Below are 27,627 nucleotides of genomic sequence, written 5' to 3'. Positions count from 1 at the left end.
AGCACGCACCAGCTCGAGCTGAAAGCTGGCCACTGTGGGCGGCCCAGTAACCCTTCACAGGAGATGGGCACTTGACATTGTAAGTGTGTCCAGTTCCTAGTTGACCTCTTACTCCACAACCAAATGCATAGATGAGTCCAGAAGAAGGCACAAAGGCTAGGGTGTGTTGTCTATGAAGAAATAAATTAAGTCATTAGTAGTTTCTGTTGCTGAAGACACACACTAAGGCTCTGACTTTAATTTCACATGAGCACAGCAGTTCCTTAGGCACACCCTGTGGAGCCTGCCACTATGTTAATGCATAATTGCACAGCGGCTGGCGCTCCAGAATACCATCCTCTGACAGTCCAGGTCATATGCAGGATGGCAACTCACAGAAAGAGCTCCAAGTCCTGCTGCATTTGCCAAATCCCAAGAAGTTACACAGGATTCTCTTATTTTCCTTCCTTCCCCATACCCTGTCCCCTTGTTGTTCTGCTCATTTAAAACCTTTTCCTGCCCCATCATTCTACTAAGATCTGACTTTGTCCAGATTTCAACATAAATATGCATGCAGTTAGGATTTCTCAAAATGACAGCGGTTAGATGTACTCTTGTTCTCCAACACTCCCAGGACAATATCCATTTCTGGATCTTCCAAGGTATCACAAAGTTCTCAGGAGCACTCACCTGCCACAGGCAATCTGAGTGACTTCACTGCCCATTAACTCCAGAACTCTTCTTGGATTAATCTCATCATTCATTGAATCATGCCCTAGTTGCCCACAGGAACCAGCTCCGAAGGTAAACACTCCTCCACTCTGACAAGGAACAAATGCCACATGACTTCACTCTGCATCTGAGGACACTCCTCTAAAACCTGTCTAGAGAATTTCCATTACTTTCACCTGATACTTAACCAAAATCATTTCGAGTTCATTAAAAAGAAAAACAAAAAAAGGAGACTGTTATGGAACAAAAGTAGCACTGTTCAAGGAGATGTGTACCCCTATAAAATTTTTAAATTATTAAAAGTACAATGAGGCATTAGGAAAAATTTAAATGGAAAAACAACAAAGTAAGACAATTTTTCGTGGCTATTTACATAAAAAAAATTAAATGCTTTGCAAACCCTTTCATAAGCTTATTTAAAACTGTCTTTGAAGCCCTGCAGATGCGCACGCCTGTAATCCCAGCTCTTGGATAGTGACAACTTTGAAGAGAAGCCTGGACTACACAGTGAGTTCAAGCCTTGAACTACCTGGCGAGACCCTATCTCAAAAAAAAAAAAAAGGCTGTAATATGAACAAATTGCAAAGGTATTTTATTAAAGTAAATCTGCAACAGTATTTGCTCAATATTAAAACACTTTCATTCTTTCTAGAATGCAACTATATAGCAAAAAAAAGGTTGATCATTTTAAAATCATTTAAATTGGTATTTCTTTTATATATGTAAATAGTTGTATAAAAGGACAGCCATATTGTTTTATATATATTTTAAGGTTTATTATATTGAACTATTTTTGAATATTACTGAGAACTACAAGACTACCAAAGAGAAAAACACATATACTTTTTTTTCTTTTTTTAAAAAGCAATCTTTTTCTATTTTTTTTGGCAGGGAGGACAAACCAAAGCTAAAGGGAACATTCAAGTTCAAGCCACAATACTAAAAACACCATCGCTAAATCAATTCTAATCACCCATCTCATTCCCTACACCAAGCAGAGTTCTCGGTGTTCCTACCTTTGTGAGGACTGCCGTGTGCTCCTCTCCACAACTAATGTAGACAACTTTCTGTGTTCGTAAGAGTTTCACATGGCATGGAGACTCTCGATCTGGAAGAAAAATTAAGCATCATAATGGCACTGTTACTGGTCTTGGAGATAAAATACACACAATTAGCTGAGCCTGAATCTGGGCCCCTCTGGCTTACTGACTTACACATAGCTTCCTGCCTGCATCTCTACTCAGATGTCCAACAGACCTCCTTTCTTTTTTTTTTTTTTTTTTTTTTTTTTTTTTTTTTTGTACCAGGGATTGAACTCAGGACCTTGTGCTTTCAAGGCAGGCAGTGGCACCACTGACCTAAATCCCCAGCTCCCAACAGATAACAGTTTTAATAGATGTGCAGCTTGACTCACAGTTTCCTCACTCTAATTCTGTACTCTTCCCAAATCACCTTATTTTCATGCCCTGACCCAAACTTTATCCTTCTAGATTTGCCTTGGTCCAAACCACACATCCAACAATAAGCAAACCAAATGGCCTCACCTTCGAACAGTAGAAAACTCTGGCTTTACTCCAACTACCTCCAAACCGGTCTTTCCCTTGACCCACTACAGCTTAGTCAAACTGGATTGCTCTTCTCAGAACACTTAGTGTTAGGTTAGGGTCTAGCTCAGTTAAAGATCATTTGTTTGGCATGCATGAGGACCTAGGTTTGATCCTTAATACCAGAAAAAGAGAACAAAACCCCCAGTGTCTTTCCCTCTCAAAAAGATAAGCCATAATCATCACACTGCCATGAGGGCCTTCAAGTGACAGGTTGTGCACTACCTCTGACCTTCAGCTCTACCCCTCCTCTTCCTCTTGGTCCAGATCCAGCACACATCACATCAGAGCTTTTGTAAGTCCTGTTAGCTCTGGATAGAGCATTTTTCACCCAGATACCTACAAGTCCTATTTCCTCTAAGACTCTGTTCAAACATGTTCTTGTCAAAGATGTCTTCCTGAACACCTTATATAAAATAGGAAGCTTGCTCCTGAAACCCTCTGGCATAGAAATTTACTGGTTTGTGTCTACCCACTAGAATATAAGCCATGGATGTTCTCTGTTTTGTTCACTGCCCCTGGCTTAATACCTAACACAGGGCCAGCATATAGCAGATCCTCATGAAGCATGTATTAAACAAATGAATGTGCTTTTGAACTGAAGAGGTATAATAGCTTACCTACCTTTTTCATCACTGAGCCCTAGCTGCCCTGCATTATTCATCCCCCAGCCAAAAACAGCTCCTGAGAGAGACAGGGCAAAGCTGTGAGCCCCTCCTGCAGCCACCTGGGCCAGCGGGATCCCCTCCAGGGACCTCACCCTCTGAGGGCTGGCTTGAGAGGGGAACTCCTTCCCCAGGCCCAGCTGCCCATGGCTGTTCTTTCCCCAAGTGAAGAACTGGCCATCTGAAATAAGAACAAGAAAACTGATATTAAAAAAAAGTTCCACCAAGACCTGTCATGTAAAGATACAAGATCCCAGTAATGTGTGCAACTGTACTGTATACCTAGAATTTACCAATAAACTCAGTTTAAAAAGTTCCACACATAAAAATAATCCAATTGTTAAGATCATTTGGTGGAGGTCCCTACATTCCCCACATAGAAGAGCAAGGGAGCAGAGATACTGCATGCTATAAGATGTCAAAACCAAAATTCCCACTTGACAACAGTTAAATACATCAAATTGTACTGCCCTTCAAACACTATTAACACTTCTGCAAAGAAAATGTTAAAGGTTTAAGTAAATTCAGTGTTGAACAGGACAATTACCAGTCTTAGGTCTACTAAGCAAGCTGAACTTAGTTCTGGCCGCCTTAAGACCATAAGGCCCAGAACTTCAGGAGTCCAGCTAGGACCACCTGGACTACTTGGCAGATGACCGGGCAGGGTATATGAGTACAAATATACTGCAACAGAGTATGACATTATTTGATAGCTTCAATTTCGCTAACTTCTAGTGGAGTGAAGCTTGAGAAAAGGTTGCAAATTGAAAAAAGAAAAAGAAAACTATATGCTCAAGAACACCTAGGTAAGGTCCTGCCTTCTAGTCACCTTCCCCTGTGAGAGCTGAAACAGCAATGGTGGCCACCTACTTCATCATCCACACCCTGAAGAAAGAATGTACTAGGCAAAAGGCTGAGAACTATCACTGTCCAACAATAATGTACATAGCCTTACCATTTAAAGGTTTCAAATTAGATAAGACAAAACTTCAAGAGAAAAATGTCTTTAAAATGAACACAGCATTATCACATAATTAAGGTATTACCAGCTGCAAGAGCCAAGCAATGCCAGTTGCCACAGGAAACTTGTAATATAGTCTGCTGGTTCAGCTTTTGTATCAACCTAAAATAGAAAAGGCTTTTTAAAGATAGGCTTTCCTGTGTAAACATAATCACAAATATTCCCGATTAAATAAGTATTTGTAATAAACAATATCATTTTCCCTAAGAGACTTTAAAAAGCCAAATGTATAGTTGTACATAGTTCTATTAAGTCTTTTGCTGGCTTCCTGACTATCATTAAGTACTATTTAAAGTAAACAGCAAGGCTAGAAATACAGCTCAGTGGTAAAGGGCTTGCCTAACCCTTGGTCTAAACCCTAGCACAAATAAACACTCACACTTAGATCCACTGCTACAATTCTGTTACTTCCCACTCTGTCACCTCCAAATCAAGGTGTGATATTATTGGGGCAAGCAACTCCTAAAATGTTTGAAATCTGAGTGATTTAGTCTTTTTGTATGCTAATAATGTGATGAATGGTTCCCTAGCTAGCTTTTAGGTTAGGGCTGGTCACTAAAAAGACCAAGGTAGGATTAAAGGGCTGGGACTTGCAGTCCCCTCACCCCCAACCTCTGGGGAGCTGAAGAAGGAGCAAAAGTTAAACTGATTACCGGTGAAGAATGTAGTCAGTCATGTACATGCAACAAGTATCAACACATAAAAAAACTAAAAAGGCAGGTTATGGAGAGCTTCTGGATAGCTGAATGCCTCAAGGGAGGGTGGTGCTCCAGAGAGGGCATGAAAGTTCCTTACCTTGAGCAACTATCATCTATATTTTATATAAGAAAATGGTAAAGGTGTCTCCCTGAGGTGGATGAGTTGCTCAAGCAAACTGATTGAACCCAGTGAGGGAGTTACGAGAACTCTAACTTAGAGCTGGTCATTTAGAAGCACAGGTAAGAGCTGGGCATTTAGCTCAGTGGTCTCACTGCCTGCCTTGCAAGTGCAAGGGTCTGAGTTCGATCCCCAATACCAAAAGGTAAAACAACCTGGGGCTGTGAATTCCATTGAAGTTGGAGAAGGAAACAGCCGTAGTAACTGTGCTCTCAACTGTGGGACTCAACTAGAAGATGCGTGGCTGATGTGGAAGGCTACAGAATGGCTTGCTTACTGGTGGCAAAAATTCCTCATACATTTTAGGGCCACAGAAGTTTTCTATGTTGATGGTAGTGTGAGAGTAGAGAAAGAATAGACATTTTTACTAGGTACACACAGACAAATAGAATAAAGTACAGAAGAGATTCAGAAGAATATGGAGAGTGTCTAAACAGCTTTCATGAGGCAGCGATTTTTCTCCTGAGTTTATATCCCAGAGGCAAAAGCAGAGACCCAGAAGTTATCTGTACAACCATGCTCAGAGCAGCATTATTTAAAGAGCCAAAAAAGACAGAAGAAACCCAAATGACTGTGAATGACGAGTAGCTAAATAAGATAGGGTACTGTACTTCACTCTCCTGGCCTTATGCTATTGAGTTATTTACAAATGAAGGTCTGTCACAATCCTGTTATCTAGTGCTATTTTTCCAATGGCTCGATGGTCATTAGCATTTTTAGCAATAAGTATTTTTATATTAAGGTCTATAAACTATTTTTAGACATAATGTACTATAGGGCAGCGTAAACATAACTTCTTAAGTTCTGCAAATTTTTAAAAAATTCAAGTGACTCACTTTATGGTGATGTCTGTTTTTGGGGTTTTTTGGTTTTTTTGTTTGTTTGTTTTTTGCAGTGCTCTAGAGCCAAATCTGCAATGTCTCCAAGGTGTACCATAAAATACAATATAAATCAGCTCAAAAAAGAAAACAGGCACAGGGCACATGCCTGTGATCCCAACAATCTGGGAGGCTGAGGCGGGAGGATCGGAAGTGTGAGCTCAGCCTGTCCAATTTAGCAAGATCCTGATTCAAAAATAAATAAAAACAGGCTGGCATTGTAGTTCAGCGCCAAGGCCCTGGGTTCATTTCTTAGTGGGAGCGCGGGAGGGGCAGCTTCTGACATAAATTTTAAGGATAAACCTGGAGGACACTATTCGAAGTGAAATACGCCAGTCATACAAAGACAACACTGTATGATTTTTCAGCAGGCTGGACCTGAGTGTGCCGAAGGCTGAACGTAAACCTACCCCACCCTACCAGGATTAAGTTTATAGGTTCACTGACTTTCCTCGTGGAAAAAGAAATTTTAGGACATGTCAGTTACAGACATGAGAAGGGTATATTAGACAGGAATACACTCAAGAGTGCAATGTGGGTGCTCAGAGAAATGAGATGTGTTATGAGCCAGAGTTGGGTATATTTAAGAGGGTGTTTTCAAGGTGGGTGACTTGTAATTTTACAGTCTGTTAGGTCACAGTGCAAGCCATCTACGTGTGTTTGAAGTTAAGATCACTGCACACCAGTATTTCTGCCTCCTTAGAGGTGGAGGAAGCACAGTTTATAGGTGAAAAGACAGGTCCAGAGAATGAATTTACAGGTTATCTTTTATGACCTTTTAGTTTCCTGGAAATGAAAGAGTCTTACTTTTGTGTCTTGAAGGTATAGTTAAGTATGGTTTTTAAATCTCAATTTCCTTCTCTCTTTTTTTAACCTGGTTTTTATTTTGTCTATCTTATCTCAATTCCACATAAACGATGCACCTAGTAAAGTTCATAAAATGGATTTTACAAGATAAAAGACTGGAAACCATTTATCCAACAATATGAACAAATACTACTGAACCATATACTACTGAAGACGGTAAGTTCTGTGTTATGTACTGCCAGAGTTTAAAACAAGATACTAGCAATGTCTCCACAATTTTTCTTCAATTCATATTCCTCTGTGTGATGAAATGAAAGATATAAGCATAGCAGTTACGTCACAGGGTTACTCATGGAGAGAATTAAATGAAGAATCCATATAACATACTTAACACTACCCAGCAGCCTAGGAATATTTCCTACTTTTAATTTTAACAGCTAGCTGACAGGTTTACATGTTTTTCTCTAATAAGTGTATTCTGCCACAGGAACAAAAACTAAGGCTACCCACTCAGGAGAGAGGAATCTTAAAAGGTAGATGTCCAGTGTAGAAGTGTTATATTTTCTTTCATGTAAAAAGTTAAACAGATTCACATGCACATTTAGGAATAAACAAAATTGAGTATTTTTTTCTTAGCAGTAACTGTAGATTCACACATGCTTGTTACGAAAGAATTTAGATAGATCTCTTACATACTTTGTCCAGTGTCCCACAATGGTAGCATTTTACAAAGCTTTGGTGTAATAATAACCAGGATGCTGACATAAACACAATCCACCAATCTTATTTATATGTCCCTAGTTTAACTTGGATTCATTTGTATTTGTATTCATTTGTAATTTTTATTTTCTTGGCAATGCTGGGGATTAAACTCAAGGTCTTATGCTACTTCCCCAGCTCTATGTGCATTAACTCTATCATCTATTTACATTGGTGGGTGTACCATCACTATTGCTAAGAATTCTTCAAGCCACACTTTATAATCACTCCTCTCCTCCCTCATCACTAGCCTCTAAGAGCTACTAATCTATCCGTTTCTATAAATTTATTATTTTAATAATATTATATTTAAAAATTCTGTAGATAACCTTTTGAGATCGGCTTTTTTTTAAATCACAAGTAATGCCCTGGACAATCATCTTGTATTGTTATTAGTATCAATACTTTATAGAATTCTTTACATTTTTTAGTGTATGTTTGTGATACATAATATTTATCTTAATTTTGGGGAATATACTGATAAAGAAAACTTCTGTAAATAGTCTGAAACCTACAAAATTAACAGAATTAACAGAAAAACTGCTGTATTTGTTTCTGAAAGTTGCTTTGCTTGTTTCCTAAGACAACAATACCAGAGGTTTCAGCATTAACTACAAAGCTTGAAGGCATGTAGCCCCAGTTGAAAATGTCATAAGATTAACAGATGCATCCCCAGGGTGAAACCAGATGTTCAAACTAAGAAAACAATCTCCATACCTTTTAAAATGAAAGGAATGTCACCAGTCTCATTTTCCTTTGACCCCCACTCTTGAGGGTTAGAATAGCTAATTAAAGATAAACATCCTAACCACAAAGAAGGTGCTACATTTGGGTTAAAATTAGACTGTCTTGTTACCATGATTTGTGACCAGAGCTGTGGGAACTGGAATGTCTTACTGAACTACCTAAAATGAGGTCATAATTGTAAAACTCCTATAAAAGGCAGATTGTAACCCAGGCCAGGGTTGGTCATGTGGCACAGCCCTTGGTGCAGGCCGACCCTCTGCTAGCAAAGTAAACTTTTGCTTGTTTGTTTTACCCAATTTTGCATCTGTGTTATTCACCAGATATTACCATAACAATACATATAATGGGGAAAAATGTGTGTGTGTGTGTGTGTGTGTGTGTGTGTGTGTGTGTGTGTTCAAAAAAAAATGTATATGTCAATAAAAGGGCCAGGGATTTAGTTTAGTGGTGTTGCCTGCCTCGCAAGTGCAAGGTCCCAGTACCAAAAAAGAAAAAAGAAAAATAAAAGAAAAACTTGTATAAATATTTTAATACTAAAGTTATTGAGAATAATACACTAAGAAACCTTTGGCTTCTATAATTACAAGAAGTGCTCAAAGTGGTGGCCATTAGCTTCTAGACATTTTTTTAGTATGGCAGACTGTGGAAGTATGTGTATGAACATCATGGTTTTTATTCCCCTTTTCCTTGCCTTCCCCTCTCCCTCCCTTCCCCACATCCCCTTTCCATCTCCACAAAGTCTATCTCCCCATTTCCTATCATCTCTCTTATTTGCTCTTTACTGAGAGATATTCCACTGTGTATATATACCTTCACAACATTCTTTTAAAATATGGAAAATGCATTATGCATGGGGACCGATGTATCTGAGTTGCTAGGCAGTAACAGCATTTTTTCCTGTCCATTTTCAATCAATTTCCCCACTATACTCCCTTAAACTATTACAACTTTCAAATTCACCATTACAGAAAAGAAAAAAGGTCCAAAGGAAAAATTAAATAGTATGAAAATTGTACCCCTACTGTAGAGTGGTATAGTGGTTATGCTTAACTGTGTCAACTTGATTGGCCTGGTAGCCATTGAGAAGACCAGTAAAGCACTCCTCGAAAGTTCACACTCTTCTGAGTAGGTCACAGTGGCATAATCTTGCATACTGTATCTGGTTCCTTGCTCCTTCTTCTCTGCAGTGTTCCCTTGATCTGCTTCCCCACCACCATGAACTAAGCATCTATGCTCTACCATGCCCTTCTACATGATGCTTCCACCTTGGAAGCAGCCCACTAGTAATGTAATCCCCCCAAAACAGGAGCCAAGTTAAACCTCTTGCCCTTTAAATTGTGGGTGCCAAGTATTATGACTTAGTAACAAGAAAGCTGATTAACAGAGAAAATTGGTACCAGGAATGGAGAAACTGCTGTTATTACACTTGACCATATGGGTCAGAAGTGTTTGGTCTACAGGGGGAGTTTAGAAAGGTTTAGAGATGCAGGCTACAAAAGGCCTAGAATATTATAAGAAGAGATTAACAGACAAGTCTGGTCAGAGATCAGAAGGCCAGAACAGTGATATTAATGCAGACAGTATAGGCCAAGTTCATGTAGTTTCAATTGGGAACAAGAATTCTTTGTTAGACTAGAGGCCAGGCATGTTACATTCTGATAGAAATTAATTTAAAATTTTTTTTAAATTTTTGTCTATATTTTGCCCATGTCCTGAAACTGCAGGAGGCTGAGTTTTAGGTTATAAACTAACTAATCTGGGGAAGTCCAGCATTCAGACAGTGGCATAGATACTGCTGGCTGCTTTCAGTCAAATTTATATGATAATTAGAGGCAAAATTCAGAGCACAGAAATTTAAAAACTTCACATTAGCTCAGAAGGAATCATGTATAAAGTTGAGGCCAAAGTGGTGCATGTGCTGAAGAGATTCATGTCATTAAAAAGAAACCAAGAACTTTATTGAGGTTCAAAAAGAGAGATGCCTTGAGGGCATCTCAGACATCAACAAGGCCCCACCCACTGCAGGCTCAAGAATACAAAAAGATAAACTTTCCTTTAAGAAGAAAACCAATGGGCCCCCTCTTTGAGAAGGACCTCTTAGGGAACTGGTTCGCTGGGGGTCATTTCACTGAGCTTTGCCATCCAGGCACTTAGGGGCTGCTGCTACCACGGTACAAGCAGGCCTGGATAATGCCCATGGCAGTGACAGATCACGGCATTATTCATGTAACACTCTACTGGTTTTATCAGCAAGAAGAACGCAAGAACTGTGTGACAGGAACCCTTCTACCTCGAGTTCAAAGGAAAGCTTAGGAGGCCAGGCTAGGAGCCCCCGAGAGGCCAATGGGTAAAGTTGTGAAAATGAAGCCAAAGGTGTAATGGAGAACTCAAGTCATAGATGTCAGATATACAAAATATCTGTTGAGGAAAGCTGCAGGCTATGAGTAGAGCCACCCCACGAGAGAGGTCTCACATGCTGCAACCAGCAAACCCATGGAGATGTAGCTGCCCAATCCCTCTGGAACTCACACCTCATCACCATGTGCCCCAGATGCCAGACACGAAGATATAATGTTTGCCTTGCTGGGTTTTGGTCTTGCTTTGGTCTGATTCTTTTCTATTCTCCTGTTACTGTCTTTTGGAATAGGAATGTTTACTCTCTGCCATTGTACCTTAAAATTATGTAACTAGGTTTGCTTGTTGTTTGTTTATAAAGGTTCAAAGACAAAGAGTTTGCCTTGAGTCTTAGAAGAGACTTTGTTTTGGACTTTTGAAAATCCTGAAACTATAGACTTTGGGGCAGAGATTATTGCATATATATTATGCAGAATTATTAACTGGCTACTGTGTTTATCTGGAGCTTAAATGTGGTTTAAGATGATGTTTGGCTGTCAAGCTAACAAGGGTTGAAATGTAAGTAGTTAAGCTCAGTTCTGTCAAATAGATTGGCTTGTGAGCCACAAAAGAGAATTATAAAGCACAATTCTGTGTGTATCTGGGTGGGTCATGGAGACAGGACCTTTGTTTCTACATCCAGTTCCTCACCCATTCGTCTCTGGCACTATTCCCTCCTCTGCTTCCCAGCTACCAAGCACTATGCATTTTTGCTCCACCATGCCCTTCTGCCATGATGTTTCTGCTTTGGATCCAGTCCATCATGTGCTGAAATCATAAGCCAAATTAAACCTCTCCCCTCCCGTAAGTTGAGTACCACAAGAAATAAACTAGTCCAAACACAAACTGTGTTTTACCTACTCATTTCATTCTATCTTATTAGTAACTCCTTAAAGTACCTAATACAGTTCCACTTTTCTATTACAAAATTGAACCTTAGTAAGCAATTTCCCAAGGTCATTCACCATATAGGTAATAGTGCCAGTATTAGAATCCAAAGTTGTATGATTTTTATTTATTTTGCAATAGTGGATACTGAATCCAAAGTCTTTATACTGTATCCCAGCCCTCTTTTTTTATTATTTTGATAAAAGTCTCACTAAGTTGCTAAATTGTCCAGGCTAGGCTTGACTCTGCAAGCCTCCGGTGTCAGGCCCAAAGTTGTTTGATTTTAAAACTATGTTACTTTCCACAGTATCATTCCCACAATATCAATAATGAAATTACTTCAAGTAAGTTATAACACAAATCAAAGCTTTGGAAGTCATTCATAAGTTGGATATGGCTAATGAAAATAAACTTGTTACTACAACACAGATTAATTCATTTGTAGAAACGTCATTAAGTCTTCAGTATTTGACCAACAAATGAAAACACCTTTTGTCATTAATGTTATAAATTTTTCCCTAATATTATATGCAATGTAACTAAAATATAGCACTTTTCTTTTCTTACTGCTACTGTCCCTTTTCCCCAAATCAAATTAATTTTTATAAAAAGTGAACATAAGACATTATATATTTTAAATCAGGAAGTGAACCAGTTCACTCTTACCTCCATGTTCCTCTTCTCTTTAAAACAGCTTTTGATTAAAGAGAGAAAATTTTAAGAAGAGAAAAAAGGAAGGGGGAAAAATATACTGACCTTTAAAGGGGATAACAGGTAGGGGAAAAGAGATAATTTGTTAAACTTGTACTGAGCAATATATGGGCCAACCTTAGTAATGAGGATGCTAAAATGAATAATCGAGACAGCTGGTAGCTGGACCTGTGGCATATATCTGTCCAGTTCTCCTTCCATAAAGAGCTCACAGCTTTGAACTAAAAATAAACATTACTGAAAAATTACAGAGGACATAGTGGTGTAGCTACTCAGAAGGCTGATGCAGAGGGATAGGACTGAAAGTTCAAGCCCAGCCTGGACAATTTAATGTGAGGCATGTCTTTAAAAAATAAAATTAAAAAGTCAGGTGTGGTGGTACCTACCTGTAATCCCAGCACTCAGAACACTGAGGTAGGATTATGCAAGTTCATGGCCAACCTGGGCCAGCCTAAACTATACAGCCCAGTGAGTTCAAGGCCAGTATGAACTACACAGCAAGATCCTATCTCTCCAGTTTGTTTTCTCCCATTAATAAAGAGTCTACTTTTTTTCCCCACTTCTTTGAAGAAGTTGAAAAGGCTCCATGTTGGGGGGAGGGGAGGGGAGGGAGAGAGGGAGGACAATTACAAAGAATGTTACAAATACTAATACAAGGGATATATGGGGTATATTTGCAGTATAAAAGAATAGAAATTATATGAAAGAAATGAACTGATAATCTCCTGGCTCATCAAGATCCCTCAACAAACTGTGCTGCCACTCTCAGAAGTCTATCTGAAAAGAATTTCAATATTTTAGATATTTCCTTAATGATAAAATAATCTACTAGCTAAGTCATGTATGATTTAGAATTAAGTAAATATTTAAGAGACTTAAACCAATGTATCAGTATGTTTGTGATAAAGTCTATACATGTGGCATTTTAGCTAATAATGTTTAAGGCAATCTGACATATTAACAGACCCAGCCTTGATTCTGTTTTAACATGCCTGCGTAATTAAAACATGATAGTATGCTAAATATTATTAAGTCAAAGATATGAAAAGATGCCTTTTTTAATTCAAATATTTGTCAAGTGCCAGGAACTCAGTTACTAGGTTACTAGAACAAACACAGTTCCTAACCTTCTCAAATTTTTAAACTACAGACAGATATTTCTATAAATAATTACAATTTTTATAACAAGTGCTGTCACAGTATAAAGCACAGCCAAGGCATGAAGAAAATAGTAACAAAATAAAGAGAGAGGGTGAAAAAGGAGACTACCAAATCAACAGCAGGAAGTAGTTTTTAAAACAATGGACATTTGAAGCCCAGATTCCTTTCTGTGACATGCTTACCTGGGCACTGCCACAGAATCCTCAGTCGTCATGAGTCCTAGTTGACCATCACTCCCTGCACCCCAAGAAAACAGCTGGCCCCGGTCACTAAGAGCCAGACTATGGGATTCACCACAAGCCACATGAATAATGTGCTGGTCTGCCAAAGCTCCTATTTGTTCTGAAAGAGACAAACCAAATGAAGAAAATGAACAGCCTGGAGACAGATGTGTTGCCACCCTTACACAGAGTTACCTTCCAAGGCAGTTTTTTTTTTTTAAAGAGAACCACTTATTCTGTATGTTTAGCGATTATAAACGATATATTTTTAAATGCTATCAATTTAGATTCTAGTTACACTAGGCAGCATATATCATATAAATACTAGTAGCACATATATCCCAGATGCTCCCTGAAGCTATATAGCCACGTGACAGTGCTTTTATATCCAGTGGGAAGTCTGCAGGTTTACTGTTTGGAGATGTTGAGCCAGAGAGGCCCAAATGTAAGTGAGAACATGGCATATTTCTACAACTAATGGAACTGACTGAAATTTAACCTAGAACAATGAGACTCATTCCTCCTGACCCCACAAATATCCAAAGCTTCAACCACTCTTCCCTCCTTAGTTCCAGAATGCATTTTCTTCTGTTAGCCAACTACTCAAGCTGAACTATATCCCCAGCTCTACATATTCAGGAGATATGAGTTTTCTCCAAGAAAATTACCCAAATTCCATGCTATTTTGCAACCAGATCCACAGCTAAAATGCATCCCTGCTCCAGAAGTTAGTAGCCACTGCAAATCTCCATTCTTCAGTCTTCACCTTTCTTCACATGTCACCATACTTACTGGGTAGCTATAACACCAAGAGCCTAGGTCAGTGATGCTGTACCTTTTGGAGACTCAAACTATAACCCAAAATCCACTTATTTATTGCAAAGTGCTGACATGGCAATTAGACCAAAGACTGAGGTTTTGGTTTAGAAGAAACAACTCATACACTTGGCTCATGTGCAGACAGAGAAGGCTTTGTGTGCCCACTGTGGCATGGGTGCCATAGGTTCACCATCAGTGGCATAGGCTATTAATGTATCCATAGACATCAGTGGCAAGGGTTACACAAAGAAACTATTCAAAAAACATACTATCGTCTCTGCTCAAAATCAAAACTAATATACCTTACTCAACTAATACCCTAATATTCATCCACAGGAAAAAGTATCTGCCCATGGGGGGATGGATACATCAATTTTTTAAAAGGTGACTGCTCAATAAATGCACAGATGTTCAAGTACAGGAACAAGAAACATGAAAAAGCAAGAAAGGATGATACCTCCAAGGATACACAATAATTGTCTAGTAATAGATCCGAAAGCAAAGGAAATTTACAAAACACTGGAACAATTCAAAGTAACAATCTGAAGGAAGAGGAGGGATTCAAGAGAATACAGATAAACAATGAAATCTAGGACCAGGGATTTAGCTCAGTGATGCCTCTTCTGCCTCTCAAGCATAAGGTCCTGAGTTTGATCCCCAGTACCAAAAAAGAAAAAGGAAAAAAAAAAGGAAATCCAGAAAACAATTTGGGACTTGAATGAGAAATTCAAGAAGTAGACAGAAACCATTAAAAAAAATCGAACAAATTTTACAGTTGAATAATTCAGTGAATGAAATAAAAAAGTAATTTATAAGAGCCATAAAACAGATTAGATCAAGAAGCATTTCTTGAACTTGAAAATCATTTAAATTATCTTGGGAGGAAGAGAGTTAATTAATAAGAATAAAGATAGCCTATGGGGCACCTTTAAGCAAATAATACTTGTATTAAGGAAATTTAAGAAACAAAAGAGGTAGAGAAAGTACAGAATCCATATTTAATGACTGAATAGCTCAATATTTCCCTAGACTTGAGACAGAGAGGTATATCCAGAACTCCAATTGGACTCAACTCAAAAAGAGATCCTCTCCAAGGCACATTATAATCAAGCTGTCAAAAATTAAAAGAAAAAAATTCTAAACGTAACAGGAGAAAAACATTAACTCACATAAAATGGAATCCTGGTTAGAATAACAGCAGATTTCTCAGCTGAATTGTTTCTCGGCCTTGTGGCTATGACCAAATGTAGTTTCTCAGCTGAAACCTCTCAGGCCAGGAGAGCATAGAATGATATATTCAGAATGATGAAAGAAAAAAAAAACCCTTTCCACCAAGAATATCATATATAGCAAAGATACCTGTAAGAAAATCTATTAAAGATGAGCAAAAACTGAGAGAACTCATTACCACCAGACTGTTATTACAAGAAACACATAAGGGAATGCTATATCTAGAATCAAAAGAATGACTACTATCAGGAAAACATATAAAAGTACAAAATTAAGTCATAGAATAGATGAAAAAAGTTTAAAGCTATATAAAACAAGAAGAAAATAAAATAACAGAAATAGGCTATTACCCATGGATAACAACCTTGAATATAAATAGATTAATTCCTCAACTAAAAGATACAGACTGGGTGAATGGATAAAAAGTAATATCTACTATCAGCTGCCTATAAGAGACTCAGATCACCAATAAAGACACACACATACTGAAAGTGAAGGGATAGAAAAAGATATTAAAGTGTTGGGGATTTAGCTCAGTGGTTTTGCCACCTGCTTTGCAAGCTCAAAGGGTGCCTGAGTTTGATCCCCGGTACCAAAAAAATAAATAAAAAAAAAAAGATATTATACACAAATGAGAACCAAAAACAAAATGGAGTCATTTTTTACTCACATCCAATAAAACAGTTCAAAACTGCAAAAAGACACAGACATTACACATAATGACATAAAAGAATCAATTCAGCAAAAGAGTACAGCAACAGTACTTATAGATAAGACCCAATATGAAGCCACTTAAGTATAATAAAGCCAATATATCTAGAAGGAGAGATACATAAGACACACTGATATCTGGAAACTTTAACACTCATTTTCATCAATGTCTAAATCAGTAAGGAAACAGTTAACTTATACTACAGATCAAATAGACACACATTTCATTCAACAGATGCAGAATGTACATACTCATAAGTACATGGAACATTCTCCAGAATAGGTTTGGTCACAAAGTAAAGCTCAACAAATTAAAAAATTTAAATTATACAATGCAACTTATCTGACTAAAAAAGAAAAATTTGAAATCATTAAGAGGACTTATGAAAATTCAACAAATACACAGAAATTCAATGTGTAACATACTTCTAAACAATCAATGGATCAATGAAGAAATAAAAAGGAATGTCAACAAGTTTATTTAAATGAAGGAAAATGGAAACAATATATCAAAATCTATGGTATGTAGCAAAAATAGTACTAAGTGGGAAGTTTACACCAATAAATGCCTATATCAAAAAAGGAAAGCTTGTGACTAAACAATTGAACAATACAACTCAAAGAACTTAAAAAGCAACAATAAATCCACCCCCAAATTAGTAGAAATAAATAAAATACCAAAGCAGAAATTAAGAAGGTTGAAATTAAAAGCTATAAAAAAGATCAACAAACCAAACAAGTTCCTTTGTAAAGACAACAAAATTCGAACTTATACGGGAGACCTACATAAGTAAAATCAGGGACAAAAAAGGAAACATTACAACTGATGTCACAAAAATACAAAGGATAACTAGGAATAATTACAACAGTACATAATCAAACTAGAAAACCCAGAAGAGTAAAATTCCTAGATAGACCTAACTCACCAAGATAGATTCTTGAAAGAACAGAAAACCTCCAAAGAGTGGTGGCACACACCTATGATCTCAGCTGCTCAGGAGAACTGAGACAGGAGAATTACCTAAAGCCAGCCTGAGCAATTTCAGAAGAGTTTGTTTCAAAATAAAATTTTAGAAAAGGTCTGGAGATATACCTCAGGGGTAAAGTGCTTGGTTAGCACATGTGAAGTCCAAGGTCAAGCTGCAGTACTATCCAAAAAGAAAAAAAAAGGATAAGATCCCACACACCTGAATAGAGGAGGAATCACATCAGAAAGACTCACAGAAAGAAGGTCAACTAAAAACACAGGTGTTTGGAGAAGGACAAGGATGTACACAGTGATGCAAAAAAATCAAGTGAAAAGAACAGACTTGTAGATCAAATAATACATACACATAGGACTTTAAAAAAAGAGGTGAAGCAGTAAGACAGGACTATCCGCGAGGTCTCACCCTGTGCTCAACATGAGAACCGCCATTTCAAGAAGTTCTCAAATAGCTGGAAGAATCCAAGTAGCATGGCAGAGTCAAGCAACACAGCATAGACTTGGGGTATATGGGACCCTTGCCTCATCATCCCCTATCCAAACAAAGGGTGCTGCAGCCTGGCAGGCTTTTTTGCCAGCACACTCCAGGAACAAGTGACCAGGGAGCTGCTCCCTCCCTCAACCTGCCTATTCATTCTCATATTCTGAGCAGATAAACAAGGAACCAATGCCTATGTTGAAAGTCTTCAATATTGGACCCTCAAGCACACCTGAGTCACCACTGGGAAAATGCAGTTTATCCCAAACAAACTGGGACATTCATCCAGCACACAGAAATAACACTAGACCAGTTTGAGTCCATACTCAGCATGATGGGCTCACTTGAGCCTATGCAGAGTTCTCACTGCCCTGCTCCAATCCAAGACCTGCCAGAGTCTGTCTCCTAACAGCAGTCTCTGGGCAACTAAGGTGTACACGAGGGTGTTCCAAGCACCTTGCACACAGCAGAGTTTCCACCCTACATTTAGCCAGAATCCTAGACACAGACCCTAACACAATAGGCCAGTCCTCTGCCTGGTTAAGCAGAGGTTAATAATGGCTATTCTGCCTGGTATTCCAGACACCCATAAACACCACCCAGTGTTCGGTACCATCACTGGGCTTGTAGAAATCTGCCCATATTAGTCCTGGGAAGATTTTTTTTTTTTCTCCGCTGAGCATTCACAGGTCTGAAAATACAATCTGAGAACCCATAAGAGCCTCCATGTATCAGCAGCCTGTCCCACTGACACTGAAAAATACATCAGGTAACCAGCATCAATTCATAACCAGAAGGAATCCACAACAGGAGCCTCAGAAACAAGGTCCAGAAAATGGCTGGGATGATGATGAAATGGTGAGCAGCAATTAACCAGACTCTCCAAAATTTGGAATCCAGACCCTAGAATATAGTAATATGGGCAAAACAAGGACAGAAGCAAGGATCTGAAGCAAGAATTGGAGCCCAAAGGGAGAGCAAAGAGTGGGACCTCAATACAGAAGAGGAAGGAGGCAAACAGAGCTATTTCCCTAAATTCCAGCTTGTGGTATGAGAGAGGCTCAAACCTGCCAAGGCACGGTGACTGCTGGCAACTCCAGAGGCCTTCATGGAAAAATACATCAGTGGAATGGACAAATGGAAGCTGCCCATTGCAGTGGCTGGTGTGTAATTCCATTACAAATCAAACATCCCCAGGACAGTACAATTGGCCAGCCATCAATTTGGAAAGGCCCAATGGAACTCAAGACTCAAAGCAGCTGTGCACTGGTTCCATCTCAGGGCTCCCCATGTCAGTGTGATCTGAGGCAGCTGGAGACACCCAGGGTGATGGAGTTCGGTTCAAGCCGGCAAGAAGCAACCAGAGTTGTGGTCTGAACAACATGGGTCCCACACTCATAGCCAGAAACCAGGAGCAGCCTGAACATCAGTGGAGCCGAAAGCACAGGCTTGCTGGGATTATCTACCCCCAATGTAACTCTGCTGCATGTTTGCTGAGATCAAACAACATGGATCTGGCCACTGCCTGCCCCCTTTGTCTTGCAGTGAAAACAGAGACATTCTCTGAAGTGGACATTTCTTTTTCTCCCTTTGCTTTTTTTTTTTTTCTCTTTTTCTTGTCTGTTCTTGTTTCTAGTTATTTTGTTATTGTTTTGTTCTGTTCTTTTTCATTTCTTCCTTCTTTCTTTCCCTCCTGTCTTTTTCACCAGTTCCCCAAAGCTTACATAAATTTCCTGTCTTTCAGCCTCGCTTCTAATCTCTCTCTCTTCTTCTATTTCTCTACTTTTTTTTTCCTTTTATCCCTTTTAAATTTTATTCCCTGTAGATAAAATCACCATACTGAGGGGATGTTTACTGCATCCTATTTCAGGTTTGTGTTGGATTTTGTTATATACCTACAAATTTTGTTCATATGACCAAAAGTGGCAAATTAATAGTTAAGACAGTTTGTCATTTTGGGGGGCTGTAAGTGACACTATTGTTATTACTTATTGTACTACTTCAGCCAAGATAATATAGTTGTTCTAATCAGTTGTTCTTCCTTATATGCCAAGAACAAGATGTCTGAAGGTCACAGACACAACAATAAGCCAGTACCAAACAACCAGGGGTGATGCCAAATGGGCAGCAACTTGTCAACCCCAATAAATTGAAGATGTAAAATCTAGCAACAGACTCAAAAGCCAAAATTCAGCTATACCTAGAACAGAAAATGAGAAGACATAAAAGCAAAATGCAATCCCAGACTTTCAGCCTGGCCAAGACAAACCCAGGGAATAGTGAAATGGAGTAATTTGAAAGACATACCCACTGAACGATCAGAAACAGTAACAGCAGAAGTAACAAACCAGGGTTGGGATTTAGCTCAGTGGTACTATACCTGCCTCACAAGCACAAGGTCCTGAGTTTGATCCCCAGCACACGCATGCACGCACACACACACACACACACACACACACACACACACACGAAAGTAACAAAGCAGATGAATGAGGCTTTAGGAAAAAAAAAAAGAAGTATTTCTCAGACAACTACAGTGACGATGACCTCAATAAAGGACATGGTTAGTGAATCTAGAGTACATACAAATAAAACAGTGAGACCTTAGGAAAATCATGGAAACCAAGAATGCTCAACATAGGAAAGAAATGAAACCCATGGAACAGATTAAAAAAAGATGTCCTACTTTAAAATTCTATGGAAAGCATATGTAACAGAATGAACCAATGTGAGGAAGGAATATCAGATATAGAAGACAGGTTTGTAGTTAGCAATCGTGAAGTATTTCTTAATAGCAAGGGACTGTGAAAAAAATCAATCCAACAGGTACTGGATGATACAAAAGAAAATAAAATGGATTGGAGTCCATGAAAAAGCAGGAGATAGTGTAAATGACATAAAAACCCTTTTCAGTGAAGCATATAGAATTCCAATTAGCCATGATCAAAAAATCTACACCAAGGTACATAATAGTCAAGATTCCAGAAATTCAACTCAAGAATAAAACACTAAAAACTGTTAAGAGAAAAGAGCAGATCACCTATACAGGAAAGCCCAACAGAATCACATATTTCTCAACTCAAACCCTTAAGTCAAGGAGAGCTTGGAATAAAATATTTCAAGTCCTAAAAAAATAAAATAAAACAACCTCCAACCCAGATTGTGTACCCTGCAAAACTATCTTTTCAAAACTGATGGAGAAATAAGACACTTCCATGACAAAGAATGCCTGAAGAAATTCATTATCACTAAACCAGTAATCAAAAATGTTCTGAAAAATATTCTCGAAAGAGATAACAAAGAAAATTCCATGTACCCTAATAGAATGAATAGATAAGAGAAGCACTAAAAAAGGAGGAAAAGAAAGGGAACCAAAATAATATGAAAATGAGAAGTAATTATGTATCAGTTATACCCATCAGTGTAAATGGTCTCACTTTACCAATCAAAAGAAATAGAATGGCAGAATGGATCAAGAAACAAAATCCAACAATATGCTGCATAGAAGAAATACATTTAAGTCATAAAGAAATTCACAGACTGAAAGGCAAAGGATAGAAAACAATATTCCATGTGACAGAAACCTTGAAAAAAGCAGGGGTAGCAATGCTATTTACAGAGTGTATTTCAACTCAAGACTGATCAAGAAAGACAAAGAAAGTCACTATATGTTTCTTAAGGGAACAATCCAAGAGGAAGACATAATCTATATAGGCACCAAATATCACCGTACCTAACTATATAAAACAAATATAACAGATATGAAAAATCAAATAAGCACTAATACAATTGTAATTGGGGACCTCAATACCCCACCGTCACAAACAAACTAGACAAAAAAAAATCTACAAAGAAATATCAGAATTGAACTAAACTTTTGAACAAAAGGAGTTAATGAATCTCTACAAAGTATTCTAACCCACATTAGAACACACATTCTTCTGAGCTGCACACAGGATGTTCTTCAAAACAGACAATGTACTAGTTCACAGAACAAGATTAAGTAAATGCAAAGGAACTAAAATGATCCTATGCATATTATCAGGCCATACTGCAATGAAACTGGAAATCAATAGCAAAAGAAATCATAAAAACTATATATACACATGAAATTAAGTAACACCTTCCTGATCAATGAATAGGTCACAGATAAAATTAAAGAAGAAATTACTTTCTACAATTAAACAATAATGCCAATACAATACAACAGAACTTCTGGGACACAATTAAAGCAGTCCCACAAGGTAAATTTAAAGTGGTGAATTCCCATATCAGAAAAACAGAACAAGCTCAAATTACCCAATGTTCAAACTCAAGCATCTAGAAAAAGAGGAAGTCAACCCCAAAGCACATATGAGGGAAGAAAATATAAAGATCAGAGCAGAAATTAATGCAATGGAGAAAAAATACAATCACTGAATCGAAGAGTTAGTTCTTTGAAAGATTAACTAGATAAACACTTAGCCTTTTCTTGTCAAAAAAGAATAGTCAAATTCATGCAATTAGAAATAAAAAGGGTGAAATCAAAACAGATCCTGCAGAAAATGTGAAGATCAATACTTATTTTGAGACATATTCCTTGATATGTATGAGCTGGATGAAGAGATTAAATTTTTAAATAACCCAACATTAGTTAGTGAAATTGAAGATGTAACAAAAAAAACTATTCACAAAGAAAAGTCCAGTCCTGATGGATTAAGTGCTATATTCTACAATAAATTCAGAGAAGATCTACTGCCAGTACTCCTTAAACTGCTAAATCTAAAGGGAAGCAATCCTCCTCCAAAATCCATTCCTAGAAGCAAGGATTACCTTGACAAGGATCCAACCAAAAAAAAGAGAACTACAGGGCAATCTCCCTAATGGACATTGTCCAAAAAGTCCTCAACAAGATACTTGCAAACAGAAGCAAGAATATTATACACCATGACCAAGAAGGATTCAACCCAGGGATGCCAATACCAGGATGGTTCAACATACCCAAGGAAATAAATGTAATACATTATCTGAACAGAACCAAGGATAAAAACCACATGATCATCTCAATAGACACAGAAAAGGCATCTGACGAAGTCCAACATTCATTCATGATTAAAAAGAAAAAAAACTAAAGAAAAACTATAAATTGTACATAAGATCCTAATGGTATAATTGACAATGTGAAATAGGAAGAAAAGGGCTAAAGGTATAGGGGAAATGGAAAGGGTAGGGGAAAAGAAAAAAAAAATATGAGAAACTGAAAAAATGGAAATAAAGTATTTGTGAATAGGGAAGGGAGGAGGGGGTGAAGGGAGGGCAGGGGTAAGGGGAAAAAGTGGGAATCAAGGCCTGTCATGTAAAGGTACAAGATCCCAATGATGAATATAACTGTACTATATACCTAAAATGTACCAATAAACTCAATGAGAAAAAAAAAAACCTGGAGTACCTCAATCCAATAAAAGCAATCAATTAACCAACCAACAGCCAACACCATACCAAATGGAGAAAAGCTTTTACTCTAAAATCAGGAACACCACAAGAATGTTCACTATCACTATTCCTATTCAATATAGTTCTGCAAATATGTGCTAGAGTAGTAAGAAAGATAAAAGTAATAAAGAAAGAAGTTAAATTATCACTATTTGCAGATAACATGATATTCTATATAGAAGACCCCAAAAAGTCACAAAAACTTCTATGTTTAATAAACAAATTCAATAGCATAGCTGTATACAAAGTCAACACTCAAAAATTAATAGCAAGCTCACTGACAGAGAAATTAGGGAAACAACACTTTTCCCAATAGCATCAGGAAAAATGAAATACTTAGTAATCAATCCAATGAAGTAAAAGACATATGCACTGAAAATTACTGTACTTTGAAAAAGGAGATCTAAAACAGGATATCAGAAAATGGAAAAATATCCCTTGTTCTTAGATAGGCAGAATACAGTAAAAAATAGCCAAATGTCTTTTGTTGTTGTTGTTGTTGTTGTTGTTGTTGTTGTTGTTGTTGTTACCAGGGATCGAATTCGGAAGCTTGCGCTCACAAGGCAGGTAGCAGCACCACTGAGCTAAATCCCCAGCCCTGGCCATACTTCTTAAACTGTTATGCAGATTTAATGCAATCCCAATGAAAACACCAATAGCATACTTCACAGAACTATAGAAAACAATCCTAAAATTCATAGAGAACCCAAAGAGACCTAAAATAGCAAAAGGAATTCTTGAAAACTAATACAAGGCAGGGATATCACAATCATCAACTTGAAATTCTAGTACAAGACATCAGGGTACTGGCAAAAAAAAAATTAAAAACAAACAAACAAATACCACCAGACCCAAGGATCAATGGAGCAGAACAGAAGATGCAGCAACAACTGCAAACACATTCAGCTACCTTATCTTGGACAAAGGGGCAAAATACCTTAACTAGAAGAAATCCTCTTTCATAAGTGGTGCTAAAAAACTGACTTTCCATATGCTGATGACTAAACCTATATCCATATCTCTCACCATGCACTAAACTAAAATCAAAATGGATCAAAGATCTAAATATTAAAACACTTAATCTTCTAGAAGACAAAATAGGTAAAACTTTGACACAGGTGTAGGCAAAGACTTTAAGAATAAAACCCCAATCACATGGAAAATATTATAAAGAATTAACAACTAGAATCATATGATATTCAGAAGCCCTTGTACATCAAAAGAAACCACCAACAGAGTGAAAAGACAACCCACAGAATGGGGAAAAAAATTTACCAGCCTTTCCTCAGACAAAGGACTAATATTTAGAATATATAAAGTACACAAAAAATCCAGACCCTCTCAATTCTAAAGAACCATTACAAAAATAGGTGTCTGTAATGAATAGATACTTCTCAAATGAAGAAATACAAACAGCAAATAAATATATGAAAAAATATTCAACATCACTGGTCATTCAAGAAATGAAAATTAAAACAACAATGAAATTCCATCTCACTCCAGAAGGAATGCCTATCATCAAGATATTAACTAAGAGGGCCAGGGATTTAGCTCAGTGGTGCTACTACCTGCCTCTCAAGCAAGTTCAATCCCAGATACTCCTCCCCCCCAAAAAAAATATATATAAACTGTGGGGGGAAAAGAAACATTTCTCTACTGCTGATGGGTGTATAAATTGATAAAACTACATCAGTATGGAGATTCTTCAAGAATCTAAAACTAGAGCTTCCATTTGATGCAGATATTTCCCTTCTTGGTATCTTCCTAAAAGAAGTAAAAGCTTCATACCACCACAATATATGTACACACATGTTAATAGCAGTGAAATTTGTAATAGCTAAATCTTGGAAACAGCATAGATGCGATCAACAAATGTATGCATAAAGAAAATGTATTTTTTACATACAATAGAGTACTACTCTGCCACAAAGGATTAACTTGAGACATTCTGAGGTAAATGGATCCACCTTGAGAACATACTTCTAAGTGAAATAAATCACACACATATTTAAATATTATATTATTCCTCTTGTGTGAGAAACCCAAAAGGTAAATAAGGACAATAATGGGAGGACAGATATTGGTAAGTAGGAGGAAAATGGTTGCATGGTATGGGAACAAGGGAGGAGGGAAAGGGAGAAGTAAATAGCATAAAAATAAAAAAGAATGAAAGGAAAACAATGGAAACAACATTTTGTAAATAGAGAGGGAAACGAGGATTAAAGGGAAGAGAGGAATGGGAAAAGTATATTTTATGAAAAGGTACAAATTCCCTATGATGAATATGATCATATGTATATCAAAAATTTATGAGCTGCCTGCCCGAGACCACCCTGTGGGTGTGCGACCTCACGGACTGCACACCACCAGATCCAGTAAAGACCCAAGGACCCCAGAGGAGGTCTCTCCAGCTGCCTGCCCAGGACCACCCAGCGGGTGTGCGATCTCCCGGACTGTGCGCCACCAGATCCAGTAAAGACCCAAGGACCCTGGAGGAGGCCTCTCCAGCTGCCTGCCCGAGACCACCCAGCGGGTGCACAACTTCCCAGACTGCGCGCCACCAGATCCAGTAAGGGAGGTAGCTGCGCAGGAGCCCTTGAAACACCCCCACGACCTGCTCCCCCCACATTCTCAAACCTCCTGATTGGGCAAGTCCTTGGACCAACTCTGCAGAGGCATAGGTTCTCATGAAGGGTAGTTTTCTGAGCTCCCAACTTTGAACATCTTTAAAGAAACGGAAGTGGAAACCTGTAATAGAACTGAGTGGAGTTCAACCCTGCGGGTTGGGAAACTCAAGTTAGACCTTGCGGACTGAGGTCAGTCTCAGTCGTGGGGAACCTACCATTGGCTAGCTGAGACCAGGGGATTCGGTTCTGCATATGGCTGTACATGTGGTATAATATGACAACAGAGACATAGTCTGAAAGAGGCCCTTCAAATTCTTTTTTTTTTTCCTCATTCCACCCTAAAATTTCTCTCTTTTTTCTGTTCTCTCTCTCCAACTCAGTCTCTTGCTCCATCATATTATCCCTCATCTCCCTTTTTATTCCTGCTCCTGCCCTAACTCAGACTTCTTTTATTATTTTTCCTTTTTGGGGGGAGGGGTTTGTTTTGTTTTCTTTTTTTTTTTTCTTTATGTCCTTTTCTCCAGTCATTTTACCTCACCCATGGCTCCGTAGCTTCAAGGGAAGGCAAGCCCCTGTTACAGTTAAGGGGATATATTCTTGTCCTTATTCCTGCACTCTGTCTATCCCCTCTGAAGTTAATAGCTTTTTAAAGATAGAAAGGTCATTCTACATCCTCTGGTTTCATTTCAAACCTGCTCCAGTTCTTTCACTTATCTACTCCTCTCATCCTAACTCAGTCTAACCCCCCATCCTAAATGGTAAAGATGCTATATTGAAAAGCGTATTCACTGCAAACATATTTGGGGCTGCTTCTTGAAATTAATTTAATTCACATGAGTTAAAGGTGATAGATTAATGACTACCATAAGTGGTCAGTTTGCAAGCTGTGCTTGATCCTATTGGGCTGCTGAATGCATCAATTGGGATAAAGGATTGTGATTTATTTAATGAGTTTTCTCTGATATTATGAAAACAAGGACGTCTGTAAGTCATTAGAAACTCAAAAGCTAAAACACAACTATATCAGGAAGATTTAAGTAATACCCAGAAATTAAAGAAGGACAACCCAACAACAAAAATAGAAATGAGAAAAAACTTAAGCAAGACAAAAAGACAGACTTCCAGTTCACCAATGGCAAACAGTAGGAAAAATGAGGATGAAAAGTCTGTTAGTGAACCAACAGGACACCCTGGACCCATAGCACAGGAGGTAACAAAACAGATCAATCAGGCTATAGAAAAATTCAAATCAGAAATAATTTCCCAGTTAACCATAGAGATGATGAGCAAACTGGAAGTCATGATTCGAGACTCTAGAACAGAAATGGACAAAAAAATAGATGAGCTCAAGACCATGAGAGCAGCCATGAAGACTCAGCACAAGAAAGAAATGGAAACAATGAATGCCCAACAGAGGAAAGAAATGGAATCCATAAAACAGATTCAAACAGATATCCAGGAGATTAAAAACTCTATTGAAAGTGTACGCAACAGAATAAAAGATTGAGAAGATAGAATTTCAGATATAGAAGATAGGATCCCAGTCAGTGACCGTGAAAAAAGAGGTCTCTCAAAAACATTACGGGATCATGAGAAATCAATCCAATAACATCTAGACAATGCAAAGAAAAATAACATAAGACGGATAGGAATTCATGAAAAAGCAGGAGAAAACACAAATGACCTAAAAAAGCTCTTCACAGAATTAATGATAGAAAACTTCCCAAACAGAAGGGTAGAATTAGACATACAGATAAGTGAGGCATATAGAACTCCAAGTAGCCACAATCAAAAAAATCTACACCTACACATATAATAATCAAGATCCCAGAAATCCAACAGAAAAACAAAATACTACAAGC

The 27,627-nt window shown here is 38.0% G+C and overlaps 1 protein-coding gene across 4 annotated transcripts in view; it reads right to left on the bottom strand.

Moving 5' to 3' along the window:
* Window positions 1–27,627, bottom strand: part of Herc3 (HECT and RLD domain containing E3 ubiquitin protein ligase 3) — a 146,117-nt gene that overhangs the window by 72,549 nt on the left and 45,941 nt on the right. For all 4 annotated transcript variants that reach the window (XM_010610486.1, XM_010610487.1, XM_010610488.1 and 1 more), the window contains exons 3-8: window positions 13,405–13,564; window positions 4,027–4,103; window positions 2,940–3,161; window positions 1,728–1,819; window positions 670–800; window positions 10–170 (exon numbers count right to left, since the gene is read on the bottom strand). In XM_010610486.1, coding sequence (XP_010608788.1) covers window positions 10–170; window positions 670–800; window positions 1,728–1,819; window positions 2,940–3,161; window positions 4,027–4,103; window positions 13,405–13,564 — 843 coding nt within the window. The remainder of the gene's footprint in view (window positions 1–9; window positions 171–669; window positions 801–1,727; window positions 1,820–2,939; window positions 3,162–4,026; window positions 4,104–13,404; window positions 13,565–27,627) is intronic.

The sequence above is a fragment of the Fukomys damarensis genome, unplaced genomic scaffold (genome assembly GCF_012274545.1).
Source record: "Fukomys damarensis isolate Sample0158 unplaced genomic scaffold, DMR_v1.0_HiC HiC_scaffold_32, whole genome shotgun sequence".
Lineage (NCBI taxonomy): Eukaryota > Metazoa > Chordata > Mammalia > Rodentia > Bathyergidae > Fukomys > Fukomys damarensis.
Note: the sequence above shows the minus strand (reverse complement) of the source record. Positions and strands in the feature narration are given on the sequence as shown.